General features: G+C 46.9%; 1 protein-coding gene across 1 annotated transcript in view; it reads right to left on the bottom strand.

Annotated features, from left to right (window-relative positions):
* Window positions 1-24,905, bottom strand: part of UHRF1BP1 (UHRF1 binding protein 1) — a 66,341-nt gene that overhangs the window by 4,659 nt on the left and 36,777 nt on the right. The window contains exons 9-20 of the mRNA XM_040983225.1: window positions 17,894-17,980; window positions 17,202-17,372; window positions 16,462-16,601; window positions 15,381-15,522; window positions 14,924-15,117; window positions 13,312-14,753; window positions 8,359-8,555; window positions 3,407-3,564; window positions 3,167-3,317; window positions 869-1,128; window positions 368-476; window positions 138-244 (exon numbers count right to left, since the gene is read on the bottom strand). Coding sequence (XP_040839159.1) covers window positions 138-244; window positions 368-476; window positions 869-1,128; window positions 3,167-3,317; window positions 3,407-3,564; window positions 8,359-8,555; window positions 13,312-14,753; window positions 14,924-15,117; window positions 15,381-15,522; window positions 16,462-16,601; window positions 17,202-17,372; window positions 17,894-17,980 — 3,158 coding nt within the window. The remainder of the gene's footprint in view (window positions 1-137; window positions 245-367; window positions 477-868; window positions 1,129-3,166; window positions 3,318-3,406; window positions 3,565-8,358; window positions 8,556-13,311; window positions 14,754-14,923; window positions 15,118-15,380; window positions 15,523-16,461; window positions 16,602-17,201; window positions 17,373-17,893; window positions 17,981-24,905) is intronic.

Raw genomic sequence — 24,905 nt, 5'->3', positions numbered from 1 at the left:
AACTGCTACTAGGTAACAGGAGCCAAGACTGCCATATACATGGCACAAGCCACCTTTTCAGCCCTCAGGGTTCTCCTGCTTCCAGAATTATAGTCCCTAAGGGTTTATGGGAAGGTGCCGTTCAGTTAGGGCCTCACCTGCTGTCCAAAGACCTCTCCTGTGGATATCATAAACACCTGTTCTTTGCGGGGTTGCTGCTTCTCACTTTTAGGTACTTCTGTTGGCAGTCTGTCCTGAGCAGTGGCTGGAAAAAAAGTGAAAATTTCAAGTGACAAAGTGTTGCCACCACCGGCCACTTGCCAGCTGTTGTCTGTTCACTTACAGGAGACAAAAGGCAGGGGCCAGGAGGCTGGGAAGCACAACTCACCGCCCAAGTGGAACACACCATCATCACCCCGCTTCAGCACAACATGCTCCAGGGCCACAGTGATGGGGAGCGGGCCTGGCGACGTTGGGTAGATGGGCGGAATATCATCCTAGGGGAGAGTGGGAAAGCACATGACACCTCTAGACAGCAATGCGACTGTGCCTGCTACCATTCGGCTCAGAGCAGTTTTGTGCTTTTGTTGTGACCAACAGTCTCTCCCTTAACCACGGCTGGTAAAACTGAAGCTAGGATAGGCTGAGGGCTTGCCTGCAGCGATGAGGGGTGCCAAGGACAAGGCTGCATTTAGAGACAAGGTCTCTCACCCGCGCTCAGACTGCCTTGAGAGCCATACACATTTATTTCCACACTAACAGAACACAGAAATGCTAACATGCATGTCCTTACCTGACCCTCTTACCACAAGGGAAAAGGTAAACAGCTGTTGCTGCTACAATTCCCTGCTGTACAAGGTCCAGGGCTAAACCCACAGGATCCTCTCACCTTTAGGGTGATGCTGGAGTTCAGGAACTCAATCTGCATGGGCACCACCACTGGGATCTCCTCATCCTCCAAGAAGGGTCCCAGACCATTCAGCACTGAAGTGAGCAGCTCAAGGTCACAGCCTCGAAGCAAGAAATGCAGGAAGCCATTTTGCATGGCCAGAGGGGAATGAACGGCTGCACCAGGCCCCACCTCGAAGCGGAGGCCCACGGCTGGTCCAAGGTGATCAGACTTTGGGGTGGCCTCCTGGACGCCTGGGCCTAGGAAAAGGAACATAAGAAGGTTCATGAATTAACAGCTAGTAACTGACATGAGCGCTTTTCATGTAATGCTCACAGCAACCTTATGCCTAAAGAATGCTCATGACCACCATCTCACAGATGAACTAACTAGGTTACAGAGAATAAGCTGGCCAAAGTTACAGGACTTAAAGCTGGGCAGGCTGACCACAAAGTCCGTGGCTTATCTACTTTGGTATAATGCTTTTTCTGGGAGAACACAGGTTAAGGGCCAATGAGCAGCCCTTGCTGTGAGTCTGACTGGGCTCGTGGCCAAGGAAAGATTCTATTAATTTCTATGTCTCTTTCTTTTGGTACAAAAGTCTTAGGTTCCTCATCTCTTGCTTGCTAGAACCAAGCAAGTAGGATCTATGCTGATTTCTCCAAAATTCCATAAAGAACAACCTCAGGCTTAGCCAAGGATATGGAACAACTCATGTATTTCGGGAAATGCAAAAATTGGTACCATCATTTTGGGAAAAAATCTGGCCTTACTTTTCTTAGTAAAGTGAAAGCTGTTCCTAGAGAAATGATCTAGAAATTATAACCTCAGAAATATCCCAGAGAAGCTCTACAATGTTGCATGTCAGGAGACATGCAGAAGGCTACTTCCAGCAACTTCTCTGAAATCAGGAAACACCTAGAAACATCCCAGGGGTCTGGAGAAGTAGGTAAGAGTACAGAGTACAAGAGCTGTTTGGAAGATGCTGGAGAGGACCTGAAGCTTGCGTCACAACTCAGTAAATTCAATAAAATGCATCAACGTGTACACTTAAAATGAGTAAAGTTTACACTATGAAAATTTTATTTCAATTAAAAAGGCAAAAAGTGGGGCCGGCACCGTGGCCTAATGGCTAAAGTTCTCGCCTTGAACACCCCGGGATCCCATAAGAGCGCCGGTTCTAATCCCGGCAGCTCCACTTTCCATCCAGCTCCCTGCTTGTGGCCTGGGAAAGCAGTTGAGGACGGCCCAAAGCCTTGGGAGTCTGCACCCGTGTGCGAGACCCGGTTCCTGGTTCCCGGCTTTGGATTGGCGCAGCACTGGCTGTTGCGCTCACTTGGGGAGTGAATCATCGGACGGAAGATCTTCCTCTCTGTCTCTCCTCCTGTCTGTATATCTGACTTTGTAATAAAACTAAATAAATCTTCAAAAAAATTTTTTTAAATAAAAATGCAAAAGTACCATATTTATATAATAGATTGTGATGTGGTAATAAGAGTGAATGAGTAAATTAATACCTTGTGAGAATTTCAAGAATATTGTATCTCATGAAAGAAACCAATCACAAAAAAACTACAGGCTATAGTTCTTATTAGAAAAACTAAAAACCTGTAAGCTACTTAATACATTCGGAGAAACACACATGGAAAAAATTATAAAGTAAAGGAAAAGGATATAATAAAAACAGAACTGAGGACGGTGACCTAACAGGCCAGGTGAGCAACAGGGAGCGGCCCCGGAGAGCACATTCAGGGACTTGGAAGGTCAGGAAGGGCACGGCACACTTACCACAGTCACTGCTAGATGCAGGCAGTCATGGCGTTATCATCTGATGCTTTAATATCTACTCAGTACTTTTGAAATTGACTTTTAATGAAGCATGTTAACATGAGCCCAGGTTTGTTTCGTTTGTTTGTTTGTTTTTGGTTATATATACAGTGGAAATGAATCCTTAACATGATAGGATGGAACTGATTCCATACCAGATACAGTTTCAAACTGCCAATTACAAATGTGAAGAGGTGCACACTGTCCCCACAGAAGCTCCAGGAGTACTGGGGAGGGACAGCCTAGGGACAGCCGAGGGACAGCCGAGCCCAGGAAAGAGCTCACAGAGGCTCCTTGCAATATAGAAGCATCGCTGGAGCTTTCCCTTCCTCTGATGGCTGTGAGTGACAAAGACCAAGGACATGCACTAGAACAGCTGTCCCTTTGAGCACAGACAGTGGTAGGTGTCAGTTACCGACCGTTGCCCTAGTTGAATCCCCTCAGCCCTCCTGGCACAACTGCTAGCCTCACCTGGGGACTGCCCATGCAGGAACTGCCAGAGTCCCACGGTGCCCAGCTGCTGGAGGGCCAGTTCTTCTGCTTGCAGGGCTATAGTCAGGTCCTCACCGCGTACCTCAAGCCCCAGAGTCACCTCATGCACCTTCAGGACCAGGACCGAGACCTGTCAAAGGAAACCATCTTAGCTCTGTGTCTCGGGTGTCCAGCCCAGCCTAGCCCTCTGCATGCAGGGAGTAAGGTACAGCAGCTGACCGGCTGAAGGATGAGGTCTTCTCTACTGGGTGAGGCAGACGTGTTGGCTTCCGATGAGCCTTGGCCAGAATTCTCTACGACAGGGCGGCTGACCTGAACACCAGCATCATTCGAAACATTGGGAAGTGGCCCTGGTGGGACAGATTCTCGACCAGACTCTGTATAAGAAAGATGATGAAACAGTTTGTGAGTCAGAAATGTCAGTTCAAAAATAATTACAATTAACATAAAATATTTATGAGACAAAGAGAAATTTGAAGACTATATATTTGATGACATCAATGAGTTATTATGTCTTAAAAACTGCTTTTAAATTTTGCCCGTGGCAAGGTGAGGTTACCTGTACCGGATGTGACCACAGCGCCCAACCAGCACACGTGAGAACAAGGAAGGGAGGGGACAGAGCCAGCAGGGGAATAAGAGGGGTTCCTTTGCTGGACAGCTACTCCCACAGGAGAGCATGGGCTGGGATGGGGGCAAACCAGACTAAGCAGGGCTACAACACCTGTGCACCTCATGTGGACTAGACCAGGGAAAAGCCAGGATGGGCTGATTATTCCTACTGGTACAAACAAAATTAGAGTGGGTGAGGGTTGTTTGGGCTTAGCCACAGCATCAGCTGGCAGAAGCTGGCACTGGGGGGCTAGTTCTGTCAAGTCAAACCACAGAACTACCTGGAAAGTACACAATCCAGGAGTGGGAGAGACCTGGGAGGGAAATAGTGGACTCCTCCCTCTTGAGTTACCACTTCCAAGGGAGGGCACGAAAACCAGGACAGGGGCTGGGGTGGAATGGGGTGTGGGACAGACTGAATTACTGCTACACATACTGGCAAACCAGGGTAGGGGGCGGGCCTGGTGGGGGTTACTGCGGGTCACTCCAACTAGGCTGCAGCTCCCACTGGTTTAGGTGAGGAGGGCAGCACCAGGCTGGACTGCAACACCCATTGGTTCCAGTGGAAGTCAAATGAATGTCAAATGGGTACACAAAATATCACACACACACACACACACACACACACACACACACACACACACACACACACACTATGGAACTTTCTTCAGCCTCAGAAAGAAAATGCTGACATTTGCCTGAGAAAATTATACCAAGTGGAATAAAATCTGTCATAAGTGGAAAAGCATACTGTGTGACTCCATTTAAATGAGGAACCTGACAATGAAATCTGCAGACAGAAAGTGAGAGGGTGGCTGCCAGGGGCCAGAGGAAAGAAGGAATGGAGAGTGAGTGTTTAGTGGGCAGAGCTGTGGTTTTATAACACGGAATGAGTCCTGCAGAAGGCGCGTGTAGTGGCTGCACAGCAATGGTGTCCCTCACCCCTCTCAACCACATACTTAAAAATGGCAAAGATGGTAAGCTTCCTAGGTACCCCACATTTTTTTTTCAAGTTTTCAGTCTATTTTCCAGCAACATACAACTGAAAATACTTATGAACAAATGGGTATGCTTGGGATTCAGTTTAAGGTATTACGAGAAGGCGGCAGGGTATATAAAACAAGGTGAGTTCTCCATGCTGCAGCTGGGTAACAGGTGTAGAGGAGCCACTACTCGATTCTGCCCACTGCAATATATATCTGAACATTTCCTTAAGAAGTATATGTGTATATATAGATACACACACACACATACACACATATACACACACATATATATCCTGGTATGGTAACCTAGCGGCTAAAGTCCTCTCTTTGCAAGCGCCAGGATCCCACATAGGCGCAGTTCTAATTCAAACTGTTCCACTTTCCATCCAGCTCCCTGCTTGTGGCCTGGGAAAGCAATTGAGGACGGCCCAAAGCCTTGGGACCCTGCACCCATGTGGGAGACCCAGAAGAGGCTTCTGGCTCCTGGCTTTGGATCAGCTCAGCTCCGGCCATTGCAGCCACTTGAGGAATGAACCAGCACATGAAGATCTTTATCTCTGTCTCTCCTCCTCTCTGTATATCTGCCTTTCCAATAAGAATAAATCAATCTTGGGCCCAGCGGCATGGCCTAGAGGCTAAAATCCTAACCTTGAACATGCTAGGATCCTATATGGGCGCCGGTTCTAATCCTGGCAGCTCCACTTCCCATCCAGCTCCCTGCTTGTGGCCTGGGAAAGCAGTCAAGGACGGCCCAAAGCCTTGGGACCCTGTACCCCTGTGGGATACCCGGAAGAAGTTCCTGGCTCCAGGCTTTGGACCAACATAACATCGGCCGTTGCGCTCACTTGGGGAGTGAATCATTGGACGGAAGATCTTCCTGTCTGTCTCTCTTCCTCTCTGTATATCTGACTTTCCAATAAATAAATAAATCTTTAAAAAAAAAAAGAATAAATCAATCTTTTTAAAAAGAAGCAAAAAATAACAATATTATACATGCCTCATGGCTACATGCCACCCATTCTCTTAAATTAAAACCACAATATATCACACCTATCAACATGGCTATTATCAAAAAGATGAAGAATAACAATAAAGGACATAGAGAAAAGTAAACCCTATGCAATGCTGAGAGAATATAAGCTTTTTATTTTTAAAAAAGTATTTCTTTTTATTTGAAAGGCAGATTACACAGAGAAGAGAGAGACAGAGATCTTCCATCTGCTAAACTTCACCCACAAATGACCCCAACAGCCGGAGCTAAGCCAATCTGAAGCCAGGAGTCAGGAGCTTCTAGGTCTCCCATGTGAGTGCATGGTCCCATGGCTTTAGATCATCCTCTACTGCTTTCCACACCATAAGCAGGGAGCTGGAGGGGAAGTGGAGCAGCCGGAACACTCATCAGCACCCATATGGGATGCTGGCACTTGAAGGCAGAGGATTAGCCAATTGAGCCAAAGCAGGAATGTAAATTTAGTAGAATTATTGTTGCAAACAGCACAGAGGTACCTCAAAAAAACTAAAATTAGAATCACTGTATGATTCAATAATCCCACTTCTGACTATATATCCAAAGGATTAGAAATCAGTGTATCTAGAGGCATCTGTACTCCTATGTTTATTACAGCATTATCCACATAGCCGAGTTCTGAAATAAATGCAGGCACCCATCAACCAACAAATGGTGAAAGAAATGTGGTAGGGGGCCCGGCATGGTAGCCTTATGGCTAAAGTCCTCATCTTGCATACCCGGGATCCCATATGGGTGCCAGTTCTAATCTCAGCAGCTCCACTTCCTACTCAGCTCCCTGCTTTCCATTCCATTTCCTGCTTGTGACCTGGTAAAGCAGCTAAGCACAGCACAAAGCCTTGGGACCCTGCACCCGCATGGGAGACCTGGAAGAGGCTTTAGGCTCCTGGCTTCAGATCGGCTCAGCTCCAGTCGTTGGCTTGGGGAGTGAATCAATAGACAGAAGATCTTTCTCTCTGTCTCTTCTCCTCTCCCTATATCTGACTTTCTAATAAAAAGAAAATAAATCTTCAAAAAAAAAGAAATGTGGTACAGACACACTTTTGGTATCATGGTTAAGATGCTACTTGGAGGTACTGGTGCCATGGCATGGCAGGGAAAGCCTACAAAGAGGTACCATCATCCCATATGGGGACAGGCTGGAGTCCAGCTGCTTCACTTCCGATCCACCTCCCTGTTTAAGGCCTGGCAAAGCAGTCTGAGATGGCCCAAATACTTGGACCCCTGAACCCACCAGGGGAGATGCCAGTAAAGTTCCTAGCTTCATGCTGGCCTAGCTCTGGTCGTTTTGACCATTTGGGGGGGAACCAACAGAACCAGTAGAGAGAAGATTTCTCTGTCTCTTTTAACTCTGCCTGATAAATAACTTTTTTTTTTAACTCCATTTGCAGTGCCTGAATCCCACAACAGAAAACTTAGGCTTGAGCCCCTGCTTGCCAGTTCCAGCTTCCTGCTCATGAGTACCCTGGCAGGCAGCAATGATGGCTCAAGCACTGAAGCCCCTGCCCTCTCCCCTCCATGTGGACCCGCTGGCTCCCAGCCTTGCTCTGGCCCAACCTCAGCATTTGAACTAAACCAGAGAACTTCCCCCTTCCCTCTCTCTCTCGCTTCCTCACTTTTCTCTCTCTCTTTAACTCTCTTTCTCTCTCTATTCCCCAACTCACTATTTCAAATAAAAAAAACAGAAGTTTTAAATCAATATAATTTTGAAAAAGAAAATATACAATACAATTTTGCAAAAAAAGAAGGAAAGCCTATCATTTTCCCCAACATGGGTAAGTTTGGAGGACATTATACTAAACAACATAAATCAGACACAGAAAGACAAAATCTACCTGTCCGTCTTCAACCCCAGCCTAAAGCAACTGAGCATACAGAAGCAGAGAGCAGACTGGTGGTCACCAGGGTTTGGGGACTGGGAGAGATGGGGAGATGTAGGTCAGAGGTCACAATGCTCCAACCAGACATGAAGAAGAAATGGTAAGTGTTTGGAAGTGATGAATACACTTGCTTGAATCAAAAATTACAGACTGTATACATATGGGAGCACTTGGTATCCCACAGTATATACCATCATAATTTGTCAATATCCAATTAAAAACACACATTCACTCTTTAGATCATATTAAGGGATCCTTTAAGTTTCTATTTCAATAAGCTTACACAACAATGTAACTTCACAGTTGAATTGATTTAATTTTTAAAAGTTACTTGTTCCTGTCAACAGACAAGAAGCTCATATTTATTGTCCAATAAAAAGTGAAAACAAAAATTCGACTATACTACTCAAAACTGAAACCAACCACAAACTAATGATATTGCTGCAGCTAAAATCTGATTTAAATATTTCTGTGACACAGATCACAGATAAGCAATAATCTAGGATACAGAAATAAAGGCAATCTCAACAAATCCACTAGAACATCCTGGCTTGTTTTGACTGCGAGAATGTCTGCAGTAGGCAGTCTTGGCTCCTCCTGAACATGTGGAGTGGGTGAGAACTGACCCTGGCCCCTGCAGCCCCCTCGGGCTCTGTTGCCACATACCAGCCTCCAGGAGCATCACAAAGCTGTCACTGCCATCGCTGTCCACTGAAATCCGGTCTTCGGGGCCACTGCTATCCAAGGAGATGCCATCGAATGACTGTTGAGATACTGTCCTCTTCATGGAGAAAAGTCGCAGGCGGGCAGCGCCTCCACTCACTGGGGCTGCCAGTCCCTCCTCAGTCCTGACCGTCGGCTCCCTGCTGCGAAGAAAACAAGGAGCACAGATGGGCCTTTAGATGCGCCTGTGCGCTCCCACCCCCTTCCTCCTTGGCTCACACGGTTTACACTTGTCCTCCAGCTCCTGCGATAAAAGGGATGAAGTCATTTTTCAACTGTTAGCTTTTCTGGACCCTCTTACTTGGGCATAAATGGTTACCATTAAATACCATGCTTATTCAGCATCATTCTACATACAGAAGAGATCCTGGTGCTGGCAAATGGCTGAATGGCATCTGAAACCACTTGTATGCATTCTGTAAGTACAAGAGGGCTTCAAAAAGTTCCTGGGAAACACAGAATCTTTTTAATTACATTTTCCATGAACTTTCTGAAGCCCTTCATATTTACTGAATAGCTTCTGTATGGCAAGGCTCCCTACCAGGCATGAGGGAGGGGTGGGGGTGGGTACACTGAGACAGGTGTACTCTGTCTCAAACAATTCAACTCTATTAGGAGAGAGGGGAGTTGTAAATGCATCACTTTACATGGGAGTCAGCCACACAATTCAGAGGCTAATGAGAAGGGGAAGGCTGTGTGAAAGCACACCACACTTGAAGGAACGAGATGGGGGAGGCGGGGCGGGGGGAGGCATTCTACAGGAAACACACACAGAGCCAGAACCAAAAGGCACCCTCAGAGACGAGGAAGGACCTGGCCATGCTGCAGCACAGTTAAGACCATCAGAAGATACAGTTAGAAAGGCCTAGCACAGCAAGAGGATGCCTTGGCTATCTTTCTAACCCAATCCAAGCTCATACCTACAGGTACAACTACCAGGCAATTACCAAGTTTCCTAACTTCCCATTAAGCATTTATTCACTTTACCACATGGGCCGCAGCCGGATTACAGAAAACCTTGCATAAAACATTTCCTACCGGGACCAGCATTGTGGTATGACAGAGCCGAGAGGCTGCCTGTGACCCCGGCATCCCTTTTGTGCACCAGTTTCTGATCCAGCTGCTTCAGCTGTGATTCAGCTCCCTGTTGATGTGCCTGGGGAAAGCAGCACAAGACAGGTCCAAGTGCTTGGGCCCCCGCATCCACATGGGGAACCTAGGAGCAGCTCTAGGCTTCAGTCTGGCCCGGCCCCAGCCGCTTGCTGCCACGTGGGGAGTAAATCAGAAGATGGAAAGTCTCTGTCTCTCCTTTTCTCTCTGTAATTCTGAATTTCCAATAAATAATTGATAGTTTAAATGAGATTATTTAAGCAATGTTTTGAAAACTACAAAATGCCATATGGTTATACTACAACTGATTATGCCTCACCAAGAAGTTTAACCCTGAACTCCAGAGGGAGCAGGAAGCAGACTAAAGGTTCTGGAGTTGGGAACTGACAAGATCACTCCTGTGTTTTAGGAAATCAGCCTCAGCTTTTTCAGACAAGCTAGAGAGGGAAAGATCTCCAGCATCAATCAGTAATTCACTAAAACAGTACACCTGTGGAAACAGATAGGAAACACTGATGTGAGATTCCCCAAGGCAGTGGCCTTGAAATGTGGTCCTGGCAGCAGCAGAACCATCAACAGTTTGTTAGAAAAGCAGATTCTCGGGCCCGGCGCGGTGGCACAGTGGTTAAGGTCCTCGCCTTGCACACCTGGGATCCCATATGGGCGCCAGTTCTAATCCTGGCAGCCCCGCTTCCCATCCAGCTCCCTGCTTGTGGCCTGGGAAAGCAGTGAAGGACGGCCCAAAGCTTTGGGACCCTGCACCCGCGTGGGAGACCCGGAAGAGGCTCCTGGCTTCAGATCGGCATAGCATCGGCCGTTGTGCTCACTTGGGCAGTGAATCATCGGACGGAAGATTCTCCTCTCTGTCTCTCCTCTCTGTATATCTGCCTTTCCAATAAAAATAAAAAAATAAATCTTTAAAAAAAAAAGAAAAGAAAAGCAGATTCTCACAAATATGCGTGATTACTGAATACGGAACTGCGGGCGAGTGCTGTACTCGCTCTCCACATCTTCTAGGGATTCCCACGCACATTCGAAGTTGAGAGCCATCGATGGAGGAATTCAGTTAGCACACAACAAATGAGCTGGAGGCAGACAGCTAAAATGTAGCACTTGGATGAACAGGTGAATGTTACAACCAAAAAGAAGGCATAAGGAATTTAGCTTTGTTTTGTTTTGACCAAAGATTGATTGGCTAGTTGATCGATTGGCTGATTCATTGACCTGCCTCGTGTAGGGTCTGCATGAGCAGACCCTACACATGGCAGGCAGGAGCCGGATCCAGCACCAAGACCAGAGATTCTGACGCCGGATGGCACCTTCATCACTGGGCTCTCACTCCAGGAATTTAATTTTCTCTTTGTGAGGCTGAGGCACCTTAGGAAATCTATGTGGAGCCATGTCCAATAGGTAGCTTTAAATAAAGAACATGGTAACAGAACAAGGTTAGAACTGAAAATACAGACTGACGTGAAGACAGGGATAAAACAATCTAGGGAGAAAGTATTCAAAGGCACAGACTGGTACAAAAGCTGATAAATTCAGCAAAACTTTAAAGATGTTTGCTGCCATTGAACCAAAATTTCACTTCTAAGTTTTTATTCATATGTAAAACACATGTTTATATATGTATCATATGAAAAAATGCTGATCACATAAACAAGAACATTTAACAAAGCACTGGTTCTACCTAAGAAAAACTGGAAAAAGACTAAATGATTCACAAATAGTGGAATGGGTGAATGAATTATAAACACAAGCATCTGTAAGAATACAATAAATGGAGAGGGAAATATTCACAATAAAACACTAAGTGAATAAAGCAAGATGTAATACTGTAGAAATAATTTTCTGTTGCAAAAAAATTCTGTATATTAAATGCATAAACACATGCAAACATTCACACAAACACACAAATGTCATACAGGTATATAAAAACTGGAAGACAATAGACCTGAACTTAACTAGCAGCTTTTTCTGTTAGTGATCCTCTCTATTCTTCCACTTCCTACACTGACAGCACAATGGATGCAACTCAGCCCTATCAATTAAGAAGAAACAGCAGTATGACAAAAGTGATCAGAATATGCATGGCGCAGCATTATGGAGCATTTCCATTTATAGGATCGAAGGAAGAGGAGAACAGCCCAGGACAAAGAGAAGACGCCTTGAGAGAAGTGAGAGTGACTGGAAGGGATTAGCCACAGACGCTCAAGGGAAGTGGGCGGCCGGCATCTCATCACCACAAAGCTGACCGGGAGATGGGGGACTGCGACAAGCCAGCAGCGTGGGCAGTCTGGAGAGCCTTACTGCTGTCTTCAACGAGTGGGCAGCCCACACCTCTGTGTCCTTGTCACCTCTCCTCTGCCCAGCTCCCTGCCTCTCTCCTTTTGTGACAGGCAGCAGCACCCTGCTGAGCAGGTGCCCAGGCAAGCGGTCAGCCTCTGGACCACAACTGCCCAGCTGCAGGATCATGAGCCAACCGCTGGTGTTCTGAGCCCCTGCTTCCTGTGTAAAACAGGAGCGGTGGGGTGCAACACTGGGAGCCACCTCAGGCGGCTGCTGGAAGGATGCAAGGGGTAGGACAGCGCCTGACACAGACAGCAGCCAGCACGAATGTAACATTCACTCCTTTACCTTTTTCTCTCCTCTTGCCATTTAGTTGGCTGTCACGGCGGTAGTGGCACACCCACAGGCGCTGCTGAGGGACCCACTGGAGACGTTTCATCTAGACAACAGCTCTAAAATCACTGTTTTTCACACCCCAGACAGGAAACCACAACGTGTTTCCGCAAAGATTCCCTAAGTTTTTATTATCTTGCCTAAAGCTACAGGCACCCATGGGGGGGAAAAATCCATACTCTCCACTCTCTACACTGTCCTTTTCAGTGGTTTTCTGCTTACCCACTACTGTCTCTCCAGCATGTAACACAGAGCTTGGCTCTCACTAAGGACTCAGCAGAAATAATAATAATAATAACTATCAAAGCCCTGGCAGTCACTGGTAAGGCTCAGCAGAACAGCTAAGGCCCCAGCTGCTCTGCTTACAAGACGCAGAGTCAGGACAACGCATGCACTTAGCTCCCTGAGGGCCTGTTCCCTCAGCCATAGCTCAGGACAGAAATGTCTACAGCCACCCTACGAAGAAGCTGCCGTGCAGATCCAAACACACAAGAAACGGCAAAACAGCCCACTGGGAAGACAGACAACAAGTGCTACTAGTCTCCATAGCCCATCTTTATCAGTAATAGTAAGTCAGCATCATCTGATTCTAAGAAGAAATTAATGTTGCTTGAAAATTGCCCTTTTAGGGCTGGCACAATGGTTCAACTGACTAATCCTCCACCTACAAGTGGGATCCCATATGGGCACCAGTTCAAGTCCCCACTGCTCCACTTCCCATCCAGCTCCCTGCTGATGGCCTGGGAAAGCGGTAGAGGATGGCCCAAAGCCCAGGGACCCTGCAGCCACATAACAGACCCAAAAGAAGCTCCTGGCTCCTAGCTTCAGATCGACTCAGCTCTGACCAATACAGCCATTTGGGGAGTGAACCAGTGGATGAAACATATCTCCTCTCTGTCACTCCTCCTCTCCAAAAATCTGCCTTTCCAATAAAAAGAATAAATATTTTTAAAAGAAATAAAGAAGAAAAAGAAAACTACCCATTTACATAGAGTATTCTATGCATTGTCCTGGACTCTATGGCACTTGGCAATCTAAAAATGCACTCGGGCGGTCAGAACCAGGAGGCCATGAAACAGCTGCCAGAGGCAGACAGACACTCACTTGGCTGGCGGCAGGGACAGCATCTTGTGCATGGTGGAGGTCATGCGATCTCTTCCCAGACTGAAGGCATCCTTGGTGAGGGACACAGCTTCCTTAGTGAGGTCCATTGTGGCATGCAGAGCCTCCTTGGTGGCATCCTTGGTCATATGAATGGCGCTGGACAATTCCCCCTCAATATTCTTCAAGGGGACGAGTTCACCTTGTCCGTTCATAGCTGGATCCCTGACAGCTGGGGGTTTCTGCATAGCTAGTGAGCTAGAGGTCTGGGCTCTGCTTGGTGTCTTTGCCTGTAGCGACTCAACAGCCTCAGAGCCCTTCCCTACAATCTGCTGTGCCAGGGGACCTGAGTCCTGCAGTTCCCCATGGCCACGTGACCTCTCCTGGGATGTCTCCTGACTGCCAATGTTACCATCCTCCAGAACCTTCTCAGGGCTTGCTGGGCCCCGGTCTGAGGAGGCATCAGACTTCGGTTCCTGTTCCTCCGAAGGGGACAGCTCTGAGTCTATGAGGCTGGTGGTGTCTGAACCCGCAGAGTCGGTATCATGCACACTGCCTGGAGCAGGCTGCATGAGCAGAGCCACCTCAGCGCTGGGGAAGAGGACTCCAATGCAAGCGGTCTGGTTCTGCAGCGGAGACCCGGTCATGGCCTCCTTGTCTTTCGCCAGCTGCTCCTGGAGCTCCTGCAGCACCTCCTTGAGGCGAAGCAGTGCCAAGTACTGGTAGTGGTCGAGCCTCACGCGGACGTGAACGGGGGAGTTCACGAGCACGTGCACATCTGCTGCATCCTCGAGCTCCGCGGGGGGCTTCTGGCCGTCCACACCCCCGCTGCCTTCTTTCCAACTCTCCGGAAGTCCCGACAGGCTCTTCAAATCATGCTCGGTCTTTGACCTCTGTTGGGGCACAGCGTCAGCAGCCAGGGCTTCGGACTGGCCAGGACTGCCGAAGCTGGCCGACGGCTTCAGCCTGCCCTCAGAGGCTGAAAGGAGTTTCCGTGCCTGGGCTTGTTCCCAGCGGAGGGGGAGGCAGGCCCAAACGGACAAGGGAAAGGGGGCCACAAAATTCAAAGCATGGCCTTTGAAGTTCTCCGTTCCCTCAAAGTCCAGGGAAATCTGGGTGAAGTAGATGGACCAGAGATCCTGAGAGGCCTTAGGTCTCTGGGGTGGGAGGGTGCTGGGCTGAGGAGGGCGGGCATCTGTCTGGAAGGCATGATGCAGGAAGAGCATGTGCAGAAGGCTGAAGCCCCCTGGAACCTTGGGAAAGCGCTCATAACTGGAATGAAAGAACTCTGCAGCGGCAAAGGCCCGGAAGAGACTCTGGAGGTCCTGACAGCTGCAGTGCGGTGCATGGCGTGTGTTGGTGGCAGTCACACCCGAGGCAGACAGGACAAGGGCCTGGGGACGATGCAGCTCCGCCCGTTCTCTCTTCTCCAGCGGGAAGCTTACCTTGCAACAGAAATGGAACAAGTAACCATGGCCATCCGAGTTATTTCAGCATCCCACTGTTAATACAGGCATGAAAGCTGACCTGGACTTCCATGAGAGGGACTGTGGATTACAGCCTCTTGGGAAATGCCACGGGAGCTCCCGACAGGAAAGCCCCACTCTCTGCCTACCTTCAGCCAGAAGGCGTCCAGCCGGATATCCAAGTGCTCATCTTTTTGCCTTGAATCTTCCAGCTTGTAGATGGCTTTGAACTGTTCCAGGCTGTGGTACAAATCCAGACAGAAGAGGTTTCCCCAGAGCAGGCTGACTGGGTCCACGGTAAACGTCAGGCCATTTAATTGAACATAGAGATTGGGACAGGGAACTATGAAGCAGAGAGAAAAACAGATGCTTAGGGACAAAGCAAGAGCTCCACTTAAGTTTACTTAACACCTGACGTTTTATTTTTTATCATTGGGAAAGCAGTTGTTACACACTTAACACGAGGCAGAGCTTGTTACGGAGGTGTGCTAATTACTTCAAACACCTACAGCTCCTACCAATGATAGAGGACATATACAGCAGCTGCAGGTGGACAAACCAGCAGGAGCCTGGGGGAGGCAGAGGTGGCGAGCAGCAGGTGCTCACCTGGAAGCTCCTGATTATCTGGGAAGTAATACTCGGTGAACTCGATGTGGATGGCAGAGACCTGAGTGGGCAGGTTGTGGAGTTTCCGACTGCAGGAGAGGAGTGTAGAAGGCTTCTTACTTGGCTGGCCAGCTGTGGAAACCTAAGCAATCGCAACTGAGGTTAGCATCCAGAGATGTCTGTCTCCTCTGAGGAATGCCAACCTCTTGCATCCTCCAGAGGCTATACAGGGAGCAGAGAGAGCACAATGATTTTCACACGTATGGGGGAACTTCAACAAGTCCTTAAGACAATGGAATTTAGAAATGAGGTTAGAAATAAAGTTTACAGGCCTGGCACGGTAGCCTAACAGCTAAAGTTCTGTCCTTGCATGCTCTGGGATCCCATATGGGCACTGGTTCTAATCCTGGTAGCTCCATTTCCCATCCAGCTCCCTGGCTATGGCCTGGGAAAGCAGTCAAGGACAGGCCAAAGCCTTGGGACCCTGCACCCATGTGCAAGACCCAGAAGAGGCTCCGGACTCCTGGCTTCAGCTCAGTTCCAGCCATTGCTTGGGGAGTGAATCAATGGACAGAAGATCTTTCTCTCCTTCTCTCCTCCTCTCTGTATATCTGACTTTAACATAATAATAATAATAAATCTTTTTTTAAAAAGAGAGAAAGTTTACTCTGGTACCAAAAATGTCAAAATCCAGGCATACAAAGGGTCCTATGAAGTTCCTAACTGCAGATGATGAAAACTCTTGGCATAGAGTTCATAAACTGTTTACAACCACAATAAGCTTCTCTTTTAATTGAATCGCTCTATGAGCTTTTTGAAGTATCCCCATGCTCCCAGCATTCCCACCACTGCCTCCCACCATTAGCCAAGTCAGCGTGTTCAGCAGGAAGCAGCAGCAGGAGATGCCCTGAGATGTCTAAGCCCCCACATGAGCAGCCATGCTCAGAAACAGAACGATCAATCCACAAACCTACATGGGTGGTGGGCAGCCCCTAAATTTTTCCGCTCAGCTCATTCCACCCCAGGGGCCTTCCAGCTGAATGTCCTATCCCTTTCCAACTAGGCTGCGCCATGTCCTCACCTGGTGGATGTCCAGGTCATCGACTCGGACTACTACGCAGCTGGAGCGCAGGCGATTCCACGCTGGGGGTCCAAAGGGAGCTTGCCGGCCCTGGGAGGGGCTTCTCTCAAGCGGGTTCTTCCGAGGACTGGACAGAGAATCTAAGTCAAGACACAAAAGGTGGGCATGAGGATCAGGTATGTTCAACTCTCAGATCATTAACATTAAGTGTAAAATAGACCGCTATCACTGTCTTGCTCATGGAGGAAGCTCAAAAATTACATTCCCCTTAAGAGCAAGGCATCAGCTGAGTGAACAGAGATGATGACAACTTCTCTTCAACAATGTGGCCAACTCTGGGAACAAACAGGATTCTAGGAAAACAAACAAATTGGGCGCAGCACAGTGGCATATTGGCTTAAGCCTCTGCCTGCAGTGACAGCATCCCATATGAATACAAACTGGTTCAAAACCCAGCTGCTCCACTTCCAATTCAACCTCCTGCTCATGTGTCTGGGAAGGCAGCAGAGGTTGGTCCAAATCCCAGGGCTCCTGCACCTATGTGGGAGATGTGGAGGAGGACTCTAGGCTCCTGGCTTTGGACAGACCCAATTTCTACCAGTACAAACATTTGGGGAATAAATCAGTGGGTGGAAGATTTCTCTGCCCCTGCTTCTCTAGTGAACTCGCCCATTGCTTGACCCCAGTGGTTATTCAGTTAAATGGCAAGAGGCCTACAGCAGGGGTCCCTCCTGACTCACCTGCTTTCCTCCGGAAGGGTGAGTCTACTCCCAGGTGCCAGGGTGGTTTCACACCAGTTTCCTCATGCCACTTCTCCATTTTATTCTGAAATTCCATCACCAATTTCTGGGCCCACTGGTCTCGCGTCTCCATGGCCTCACAGTGCCGGACCCAGTGTTTGCAGCTATCGCCTGGGCAACAGAGAAGCACAATGGTATTCAGCTTAGATCATGACCCGTCATGGCATTGCTGACTTTGTCAGTTATATGCATGTTCAGAAACTGATCCCTCACCCCTGAATCCAGAATCTTCTGGGTTAAGGAAAACTTACACGATGAGAACTCCCAAGCTCTTCAGCATCCCGTGGTGATACTTCCCTATGGTTCCTGAAAGCCGGCTGCCGACTGTTGTCCTCTTTGAGTATGGACTACTGCAGAGGCAGTAAAGCCAGTGGCATAAGGGGCTGAGGCTAATAGCAAGAGCAGCATCTTGGGCACTGCCTCCCCTCCCACCTGCTCTCATCACCATGGAGACTCCCCAAGAGTAGACACTGTAAGTTCCTATGTGTCCTCCCGACAGGGGAGGTCTCTGGTGCCTCTCTGAGCATGTGCAGCTGTCTTTGGCACCTTCCCCTTGGTGGAGATGAACCAGCGAATCTGCCCTCAGTACTTTGGGCCACATTAGAACTGACCCCATTGAGAATTCTCCTAACCTGCCCGGTGGAAGGGGTAATAGTCAAATGCCATCTTGCGGAAGGTAAGCTGCATGGCACCACCCATGAGTCTGTTGGCAGAGACACCTATAAGAGAAAAATACAGGTGAATGGCAGCAGAAGAAACACAGGAGCCTAAGTACCAATTCAAGCAGTTCAAAGAGCTCTGAAGGTCAGGTCCAAAGCCCAGTGCAGCTAAAAGGCTCTGATGTCAGCTGACACACTTCTCCTTATAGTAGCAATAGCCAATGAACATGTTCTAGAAGAATTTTATAAGGTATGCCCCCATTTTCTCCATAACTTACTGCGAAAAGAAACATGCCAAGCTTTACAGTTTCTAGACAGGCAGAAGTTTCTGAACTCAGGACTCAGGAGTCCCCAGTCCAGCCTTCTCATGGACCCACTCTACAACCCTGACTCAGGCTCCCCCAGGCCTAATGAAATGAGTACCCCGATCCCTCAACACAAGGCAGGAGAAGCAGAAGCCAACTTGCCAACATGCAGAACCCTCCACACTTCTACCTGGGCCTCAGAACTGAAGCTGTGACATTAGGGAATTATCACTATGCATTCCAAGCAGGCATGGATGCTAAAGCAAAGACTGCAAGCAGGGACATTCTCAAATATACAGAATACTGCAAGAGAACTGGAATCAGAACAGTAAGTCAAATACTACACTATGCTTTTCTTGGAGTGTCATTTGTGTCCGCATGAACGAACTTCCCATGTTTGCCCTATCCCTCCAATGAGGCTGCAGAGCTGTGCAGGAACCCTTTCTTTCACATCCATGCGCTGTCTGGCCCAGCCTCTTCTGCACTTCTGCCTTGTCCTCTATTACTGTATCTAGCATAGAGCCTTGCAGGTAGTAGATGCTCAATAAACAAGAGGGGCAACACCAAGGAAAGGACCGAAGGGAAATGCTGGGGGCGTCTCCCTGGTGTAAGCTGTAACACCTCAACAAACAGACATTTTTGTTGCATCCATTCTAGGCTTCACTGCCCCGTGTTCTGGGCACACCTGTGCCCATGTTTCTGTTCCTCAGTCTCACTTCCATCATCAGTGCCTTTTCAGACACTTTGTTTTTTCCCTAATTGCCCATTCTCGGTGAAATTTTAATACCACAGATACACCATGTATCTATTGAGGAACTATATAGATGTGTGTGCTTTATACACAAAAAAGAACACACAGAAATTTTACTCTTCTATTTAAGGCAGGGCTAGGAAACATTAGTTTTTTGAGTTGAAAAATTAAAGCAGAGACAGGCAGCTAACTGAGCAGCCAAAATGCTGCTTGGGATTCCCACATCATATGAGGGTGCCTATGATCAAGTCTGGCCTCGGCGCCAGCCTGCAGCTCTCTGCTAATCCACACCCCGGTGGGCAGCAAGCACCTGGGTCTGCATCCCAGAGGGCAGGCCTGGATGGGGTTCCAAGCTCCTGGCTGCTGCAGGCCTCTGGCAAGCAAAGCACAGGAGGACACTTTTCTCTATATATCCATTTCTCTCTCTTTGGCAATCCGATATATTTAAGCATTTTTTAATTAAAAAATGCAAAGCTATCAATATTTTAACTTTATATTTGTTGATAGTTTTTATTATAATCCCTTTACTTAGACTGTAAGATGCCAGGGTCTGGTGTGGTAGCCTAATGGCTAATGTACTTGCCTTCCACACGCCAGGATCCCATATGGACACCAGATCAAATCCCGGTTGCTCCACTGCCCATCCAGCTCCCTGCTTGTGGCCTGGGAAAGCAGTAGAGAATGGCCCAAAGCCTTGGGACCCTGCACCTGCTAAGGAGACCGTGAAGAGGTTCCTGGCTTCAGATTGGCCACTGCAGCTACTTGGGGAATGAACCAGCAGATGCAAGATTTTTCTCTCTGTCTCTCCTTCTTTCTGTAAATCTAACTTTCCAATAAAAAATAGAATGAATTTTAAAAATTGTAACACATCAAATTATATATACAAATGAGTAATTTATATGCCTAATAGCAATATAATCAAAATTTTAATTCAAATTATTTAACAAAGTAAAAACATTAAGCATTTTATTTCCTACATTTATTTTTAGTAAATTTAACTTTTTATATAAGAAAATAACTTAAACTGGCTACTGTACATTCACTTACTGTCAACATTTCAACATTTAACTAGATTAACAATGAGTTGAGTAATAATGAGAATTAAATAAACCATAAAATATTTTAAGTTCATTCTCAAAGTTCAAATCACAGACTCAGTCATAAATAACACGAGGAAGGCAGCCAATGGCATCTAGCAGGCACCTGCAGGCCATCTCTGTCTGTGGGACTTCAAGACTGAGTAGTGAACTGAAAATCCTCTACTTAGAGCCAGAGACAGAAGCTTAGCTTGCTACACGATCACCGGGCCCAGAGTTGTACATTCTAACAAAGTAAATTGTGTGGTAGTAAATTATATCTGAATAAGGTTAATAAAAGTCACTTTTGACATTTGGTGGTAGTATCACCTTAGTTGGAACTATATGACTCGAGCTATGGTAGGAAGAGGGTTCCCTACTAACACTATTTGGAGCTAAAATAACAACAGAATACCTGGATTGAACACATTAAAGCAGCTTAGGGACTGGCTTTGTGGCTTAGCAAGAAGGGCTATAGCCTCTAACACCAACACCGCACATGGGCCATGGCTTGCGTCAAGTCCTGGCTGTGTCACTTCTGGTCAAGCTCTCTACTAACAGCCCACGAAACTCAGAAGAAGATGGTCCAACTGTTTAGCCCATTGCACTCATGAGTGAGAACCAGAAGAAGCTCCTGACTTACTCCTGGCTCAGCCCTGGTCTTTGTGGTTATCAGCAAAACGAACCAGTGGGTGGAAAAGTCGCTGTCTCGGGACCAGCACTATGGCTTATCATGTTAAACCTATGACTGCACCACCAGCATCCCACAAGTCCCGGCTATTCCACTTCCAATCCAGCTCCTTACTAATGTGCCTTGGAAAGCAGCAGAAGATGGCTCAAGTCCTTGGGGTCCTACATCCATACGGCAGCCCAGGAAAAAGCTCCTGGTTCCCGATTTTGGACCAGCCCAGCCCCGTCCCAGCCATTGTGGCCATTTAGGGAATGAATCAACCATCAGAAGCCTCTCCCTTCCTCTCTCTGTAACTCTATCATTTAAATGAAAATAAATAAATCGGGCCTAGCGTGGTGGCCTAGTAGCTAAAGTCCTCGCCTTGAGCATGCCCGGAATCCCATATGAGTGCCGGTTCTAATCCAAGCAGCCCTGCGTCTATCCAGCTCCCTGCTTGTGGCCTGCGAAAGCAGTAGAGAACGGCGCAAAGTCTTGGGACACTGCACCCACATGGGAGACCTGGAATAAGCTCCTGCCTCTTGGCTTTGGATTGGCTCAGCTCCAACCATTGTAGCTACTTGGGGAATGAATCATTGGACTAAAAATCTTCCTCTCTGTCCTCCTCTCTGTATATCTGACTTGGCAATAAATTTTTTTTAAAGTCTTTAAAATAAATAAATAAATCTTTTAAAAATTTTTTTCTCCCTGTCTCTGTAGCTCTGAGTTTCAAATAAATGTATCATTAAAATAAAACAGAGGCCAGTACTGTAGCATGTTGGTTAAGCAGTTGTCTGCAGTGCCAACATCCTTCTGGCCACCAGTTCCACTCTCAGTTACTCCATTTCTGATCCAGCTCCCTGCTAAAGCACCTGAGAAAGCAGCTGGTCTGAGTCCCACCCAAGTGAGAATATGGATGAAGCTGCTGGTTCTTGGCTTTCGCCTGGCTCAGCCCTTGCTATTGCAGACATTTTAGGAATGAACCAGCAGATGGAAGTTCTTGCCCAAGGTGTGTCTCTTCTGTCCTTCTGTAACTCTTTCAAAGAGACAAATCTTTAAAATAATATAGTTTATAATTGAAATCAAATGTGGTTAACAATGACCAATATAATTGCAAACACAAGACATAAATGGTAAACAGGATATATAAATGAGTGACTGAAATTCTTTAGTTAGTTGGTGGGCCCAGGACAGGCCATGCTTAAGAGAGAGCGACAAAGGGAATTTGGGGCCCGCATGCTTGATCCTGAAGGAAAACAGAAAGAGGCAGGTGATAACTCTTCTCCCCATCAAGCATCCATTGCCATTCCACTCTGACAGATGAAGGAGCTTCTGATTTTAATAAGCAGTGTTGGGCCTGTCGTGGTAGCCTAGTGGCTAAAGTTCTCGCCTTGCACACTCCAGGATTCCCATATAGATGCAAGTTCTAATTTGGCCACTTGGGGAATGAACCAGCAGATGAAAGAATTTTCTGTCTCTCCTTCTCTCTGTAAATTTTTTAATTATTAAAAAGATAGTTTATTTTAAAATATAAGCCAATATACCCAAATATCCAATATACCCATCTAAATAGGCATTCAAAATGAAAATAATTATTGCGGTATTTAGCACTTTTTTAAAATTCAACATCTTTGAAATTCAAACTTTCTGTCACACTTGCAAGATGTCTCCAGTTGCCTTATGACACACTCACATGCGATTAATGGCTACTCTACAGGACAGAATAATCCCACAGAATCTTAGAGTCCCTCCTGTACTGCCTAGCTTTCCCTTCACTTCTCTCCCCACCTGCAAGGAGAGGAGTCAAAGCTGTAAGAACTCTCCCCATTAATGATCCTATAGTGAGGAATATACCATTTCTGGGAATCATCCCCATAGCTACAAATAGTTCATCCGCCAAGTAGATTTGGCTTCATAAAAGAAATGAAGAGGGGCTGGTGTTGAGACATAGTAGGGACAGCCAGCACCTGCAATGTGGCATCCCTCATGGGTGCCAGTCCATATCCTGGCTCTCCACTTCCAATCCAGTTCCCTGCCAATGGCCTAATAAAAGCAGCAGTGAGTGGCCCAAGTGTTTGGGGCCCCTGCCTCCCATGTGGGTGACCCAAATGAAGCTCCTACCTTCTGGCTTCAGCCTGACCCATCCTGGCCATTGCAACCATCAAGACAGAAAACCAGTGGCTAGAAGATGACTCTCCTCCCAGTACTTCTCTCCCCACTCTCTCTGTAACTTTTCAAAATAAATAACTCTTTAAAAGAAAAATAAATAAAAACGGGGTCAGCATTGAGGAACAATGGGTTAAATCATTAATACTACCACGCCATACTGGAGTGCCACTTCAAGCCCTAGCTACTCCACTTCTGATCCAGCTTCTTGCTGATGCACCTGGAAGGCAGCGATGTTGGCCCCTGACATCCATGTGGGGGACCTGCAGGAGTTCTGGCTCCAGCTCCAAGCTGGCCCAGCTCCGGGTACTGCGGTCCATTTGGAGAGTAAACCAGCATATGGGACACCTATTTCTCTGTCTCCCCCTCCCTCTGTGTCCCTGTGTCACTCTGCCTTTCAAAATAAATAAAGAAAAAAAAATGAAAAAACCACAGTTATTATCCTTTTAGGGTAGATTTTATGATGCTAGCACTCACACACCAAAATTCTACAACAGACTGAAACTCTTAATAATGCACCCTCTTACCCTTTTTTTTCCTCATACACAAGGTAAGTTTTATTTGTGAGGTGAACAAGTGAATATGAACAGAAGAAGGAAGATCCTGAAGACGGGGTGTCTCCTGAAAGGAGAGACACCCAATAACACACTTTATTTTTAAAATATTCATTTTTATTGGAAAGGCAGATGTACATAGAGAGGGAGAAACAGAGATAAAGATCTTCCATCCACTGGTTCACTCCCCAAATAACCACAATAGCCAGAGCTGAGCTGATCCGAAGCCAGGAACCTAGAGCTTCCTCTGGGTCTCTCATGTGACTGCAGGGCCCCAAGGCTTTGTGCCATCCTCTACTGCTTTCCCAGTCCACAATCACAGAGCTAGATGAGAAGTGGAGCAGCCAGGACACAAACTAGCACCCATATGGGATTCTGGCACTTGAAAATGAAGGATTAGCTAGCTGAGCTATCTCGCCAAGCTCCCAATAATGTATTGTTAATTAAGACTTTTGAAAGAATTAAAAATCAATCATCAAACAAACAAAATCAAAGACCTTGGAAGAAATAACCAAAGAAAATAACAGTGATGAGCTTCCAGAATGAGCAGGTGGGTCAATGATTTCCTTTGGTATCAACAGCAAAGAGCTATTGTTTCCTCTTCCTTTCCTCTCAGAATGAGCATGGAGAGGAGTGGCCATCACTCATGCATCGGACAGAGATGCAATGCTTGTGTGGTCCCCAGGAAGAAGAAGAACAGGTGGGGCCGCCATGGACACTGAGGCTAGCTCTCCCAGAAAGGAAAACACAGCCTTCAGAGAAAATAAAATGGACAGAGAATCATCTACCATGTGTGAGCATCGAAGCCCAGGAGCTGGCAGCCTGGGGCAGTATAAAGGGACAGCATTGAAGGAAGAGACAGCAGAGTAAGAGTAATACTTAATATTCGCCTACAAATAAGGCCCTCCAAACTCAGTATGCTATCTCCTTTGAGCCTAAGGACAATCTGCGAGGAAACAGGATGTGATGTAATTCAGCTTCACAAATGAGGAAACCCAGAAAGGTTAAAGCAAGAGGTTAAGTGATTTCCCAAAGGCTCATCAAGGAAAGAAATGAGTTAATTTCATTTATTTTTATTCTGAACATTTGTGTGGGTGTACACAGCACCATCGCTCTAAGCATGAGAAGAACACAGCAAAACATCTCTACTTGGTAAAAATTGCACACAATAAACACCTAAAGTGACTCAAAAGCTTGATTACACTGAGGTTTCCTACAGCTGAATTTATTTTCCTCAAACTATTTTTTTCTTTAAATATCTATGTGTTTTTATTGGAAAGGCCAAGTTACAGATAGAGAAGGAGAGACAGAGAGAAAGACCTTCTACACGCTAGTTCACTCCCCAAATGGTCAAAGCTGGGCTGGGCCAAAGACAGGAGCCTCTTCCTAGTCTCCAACATGAGTACAGGGGCTCAAAAACATAGGCCATGCTCTGTTGCTTTCCCAGGACATACGCAGGGAGGAGC

Source organism: Ochotona curzoniae, unplaced genomic scaffold (assembly GCF_017591425.1).
Source record: "Ochotona curzoniae isolate NIBS_2020 unplaced genomic scaffold, NIBS_Ocur_1.0 contig_3819, whole genome shotgun sequence".
NCBI lineage: Eukaryota > Metazoa > Chordata > Mammalia > Lagomorpha > Ochotonidae > Ochotona > Ochotona curzoniae.
The sequence above is the reverse complement of the archived record's forward strand: the minus strand, read 5'-3'. Positions and strand labels throughout refer to the sequence as shown.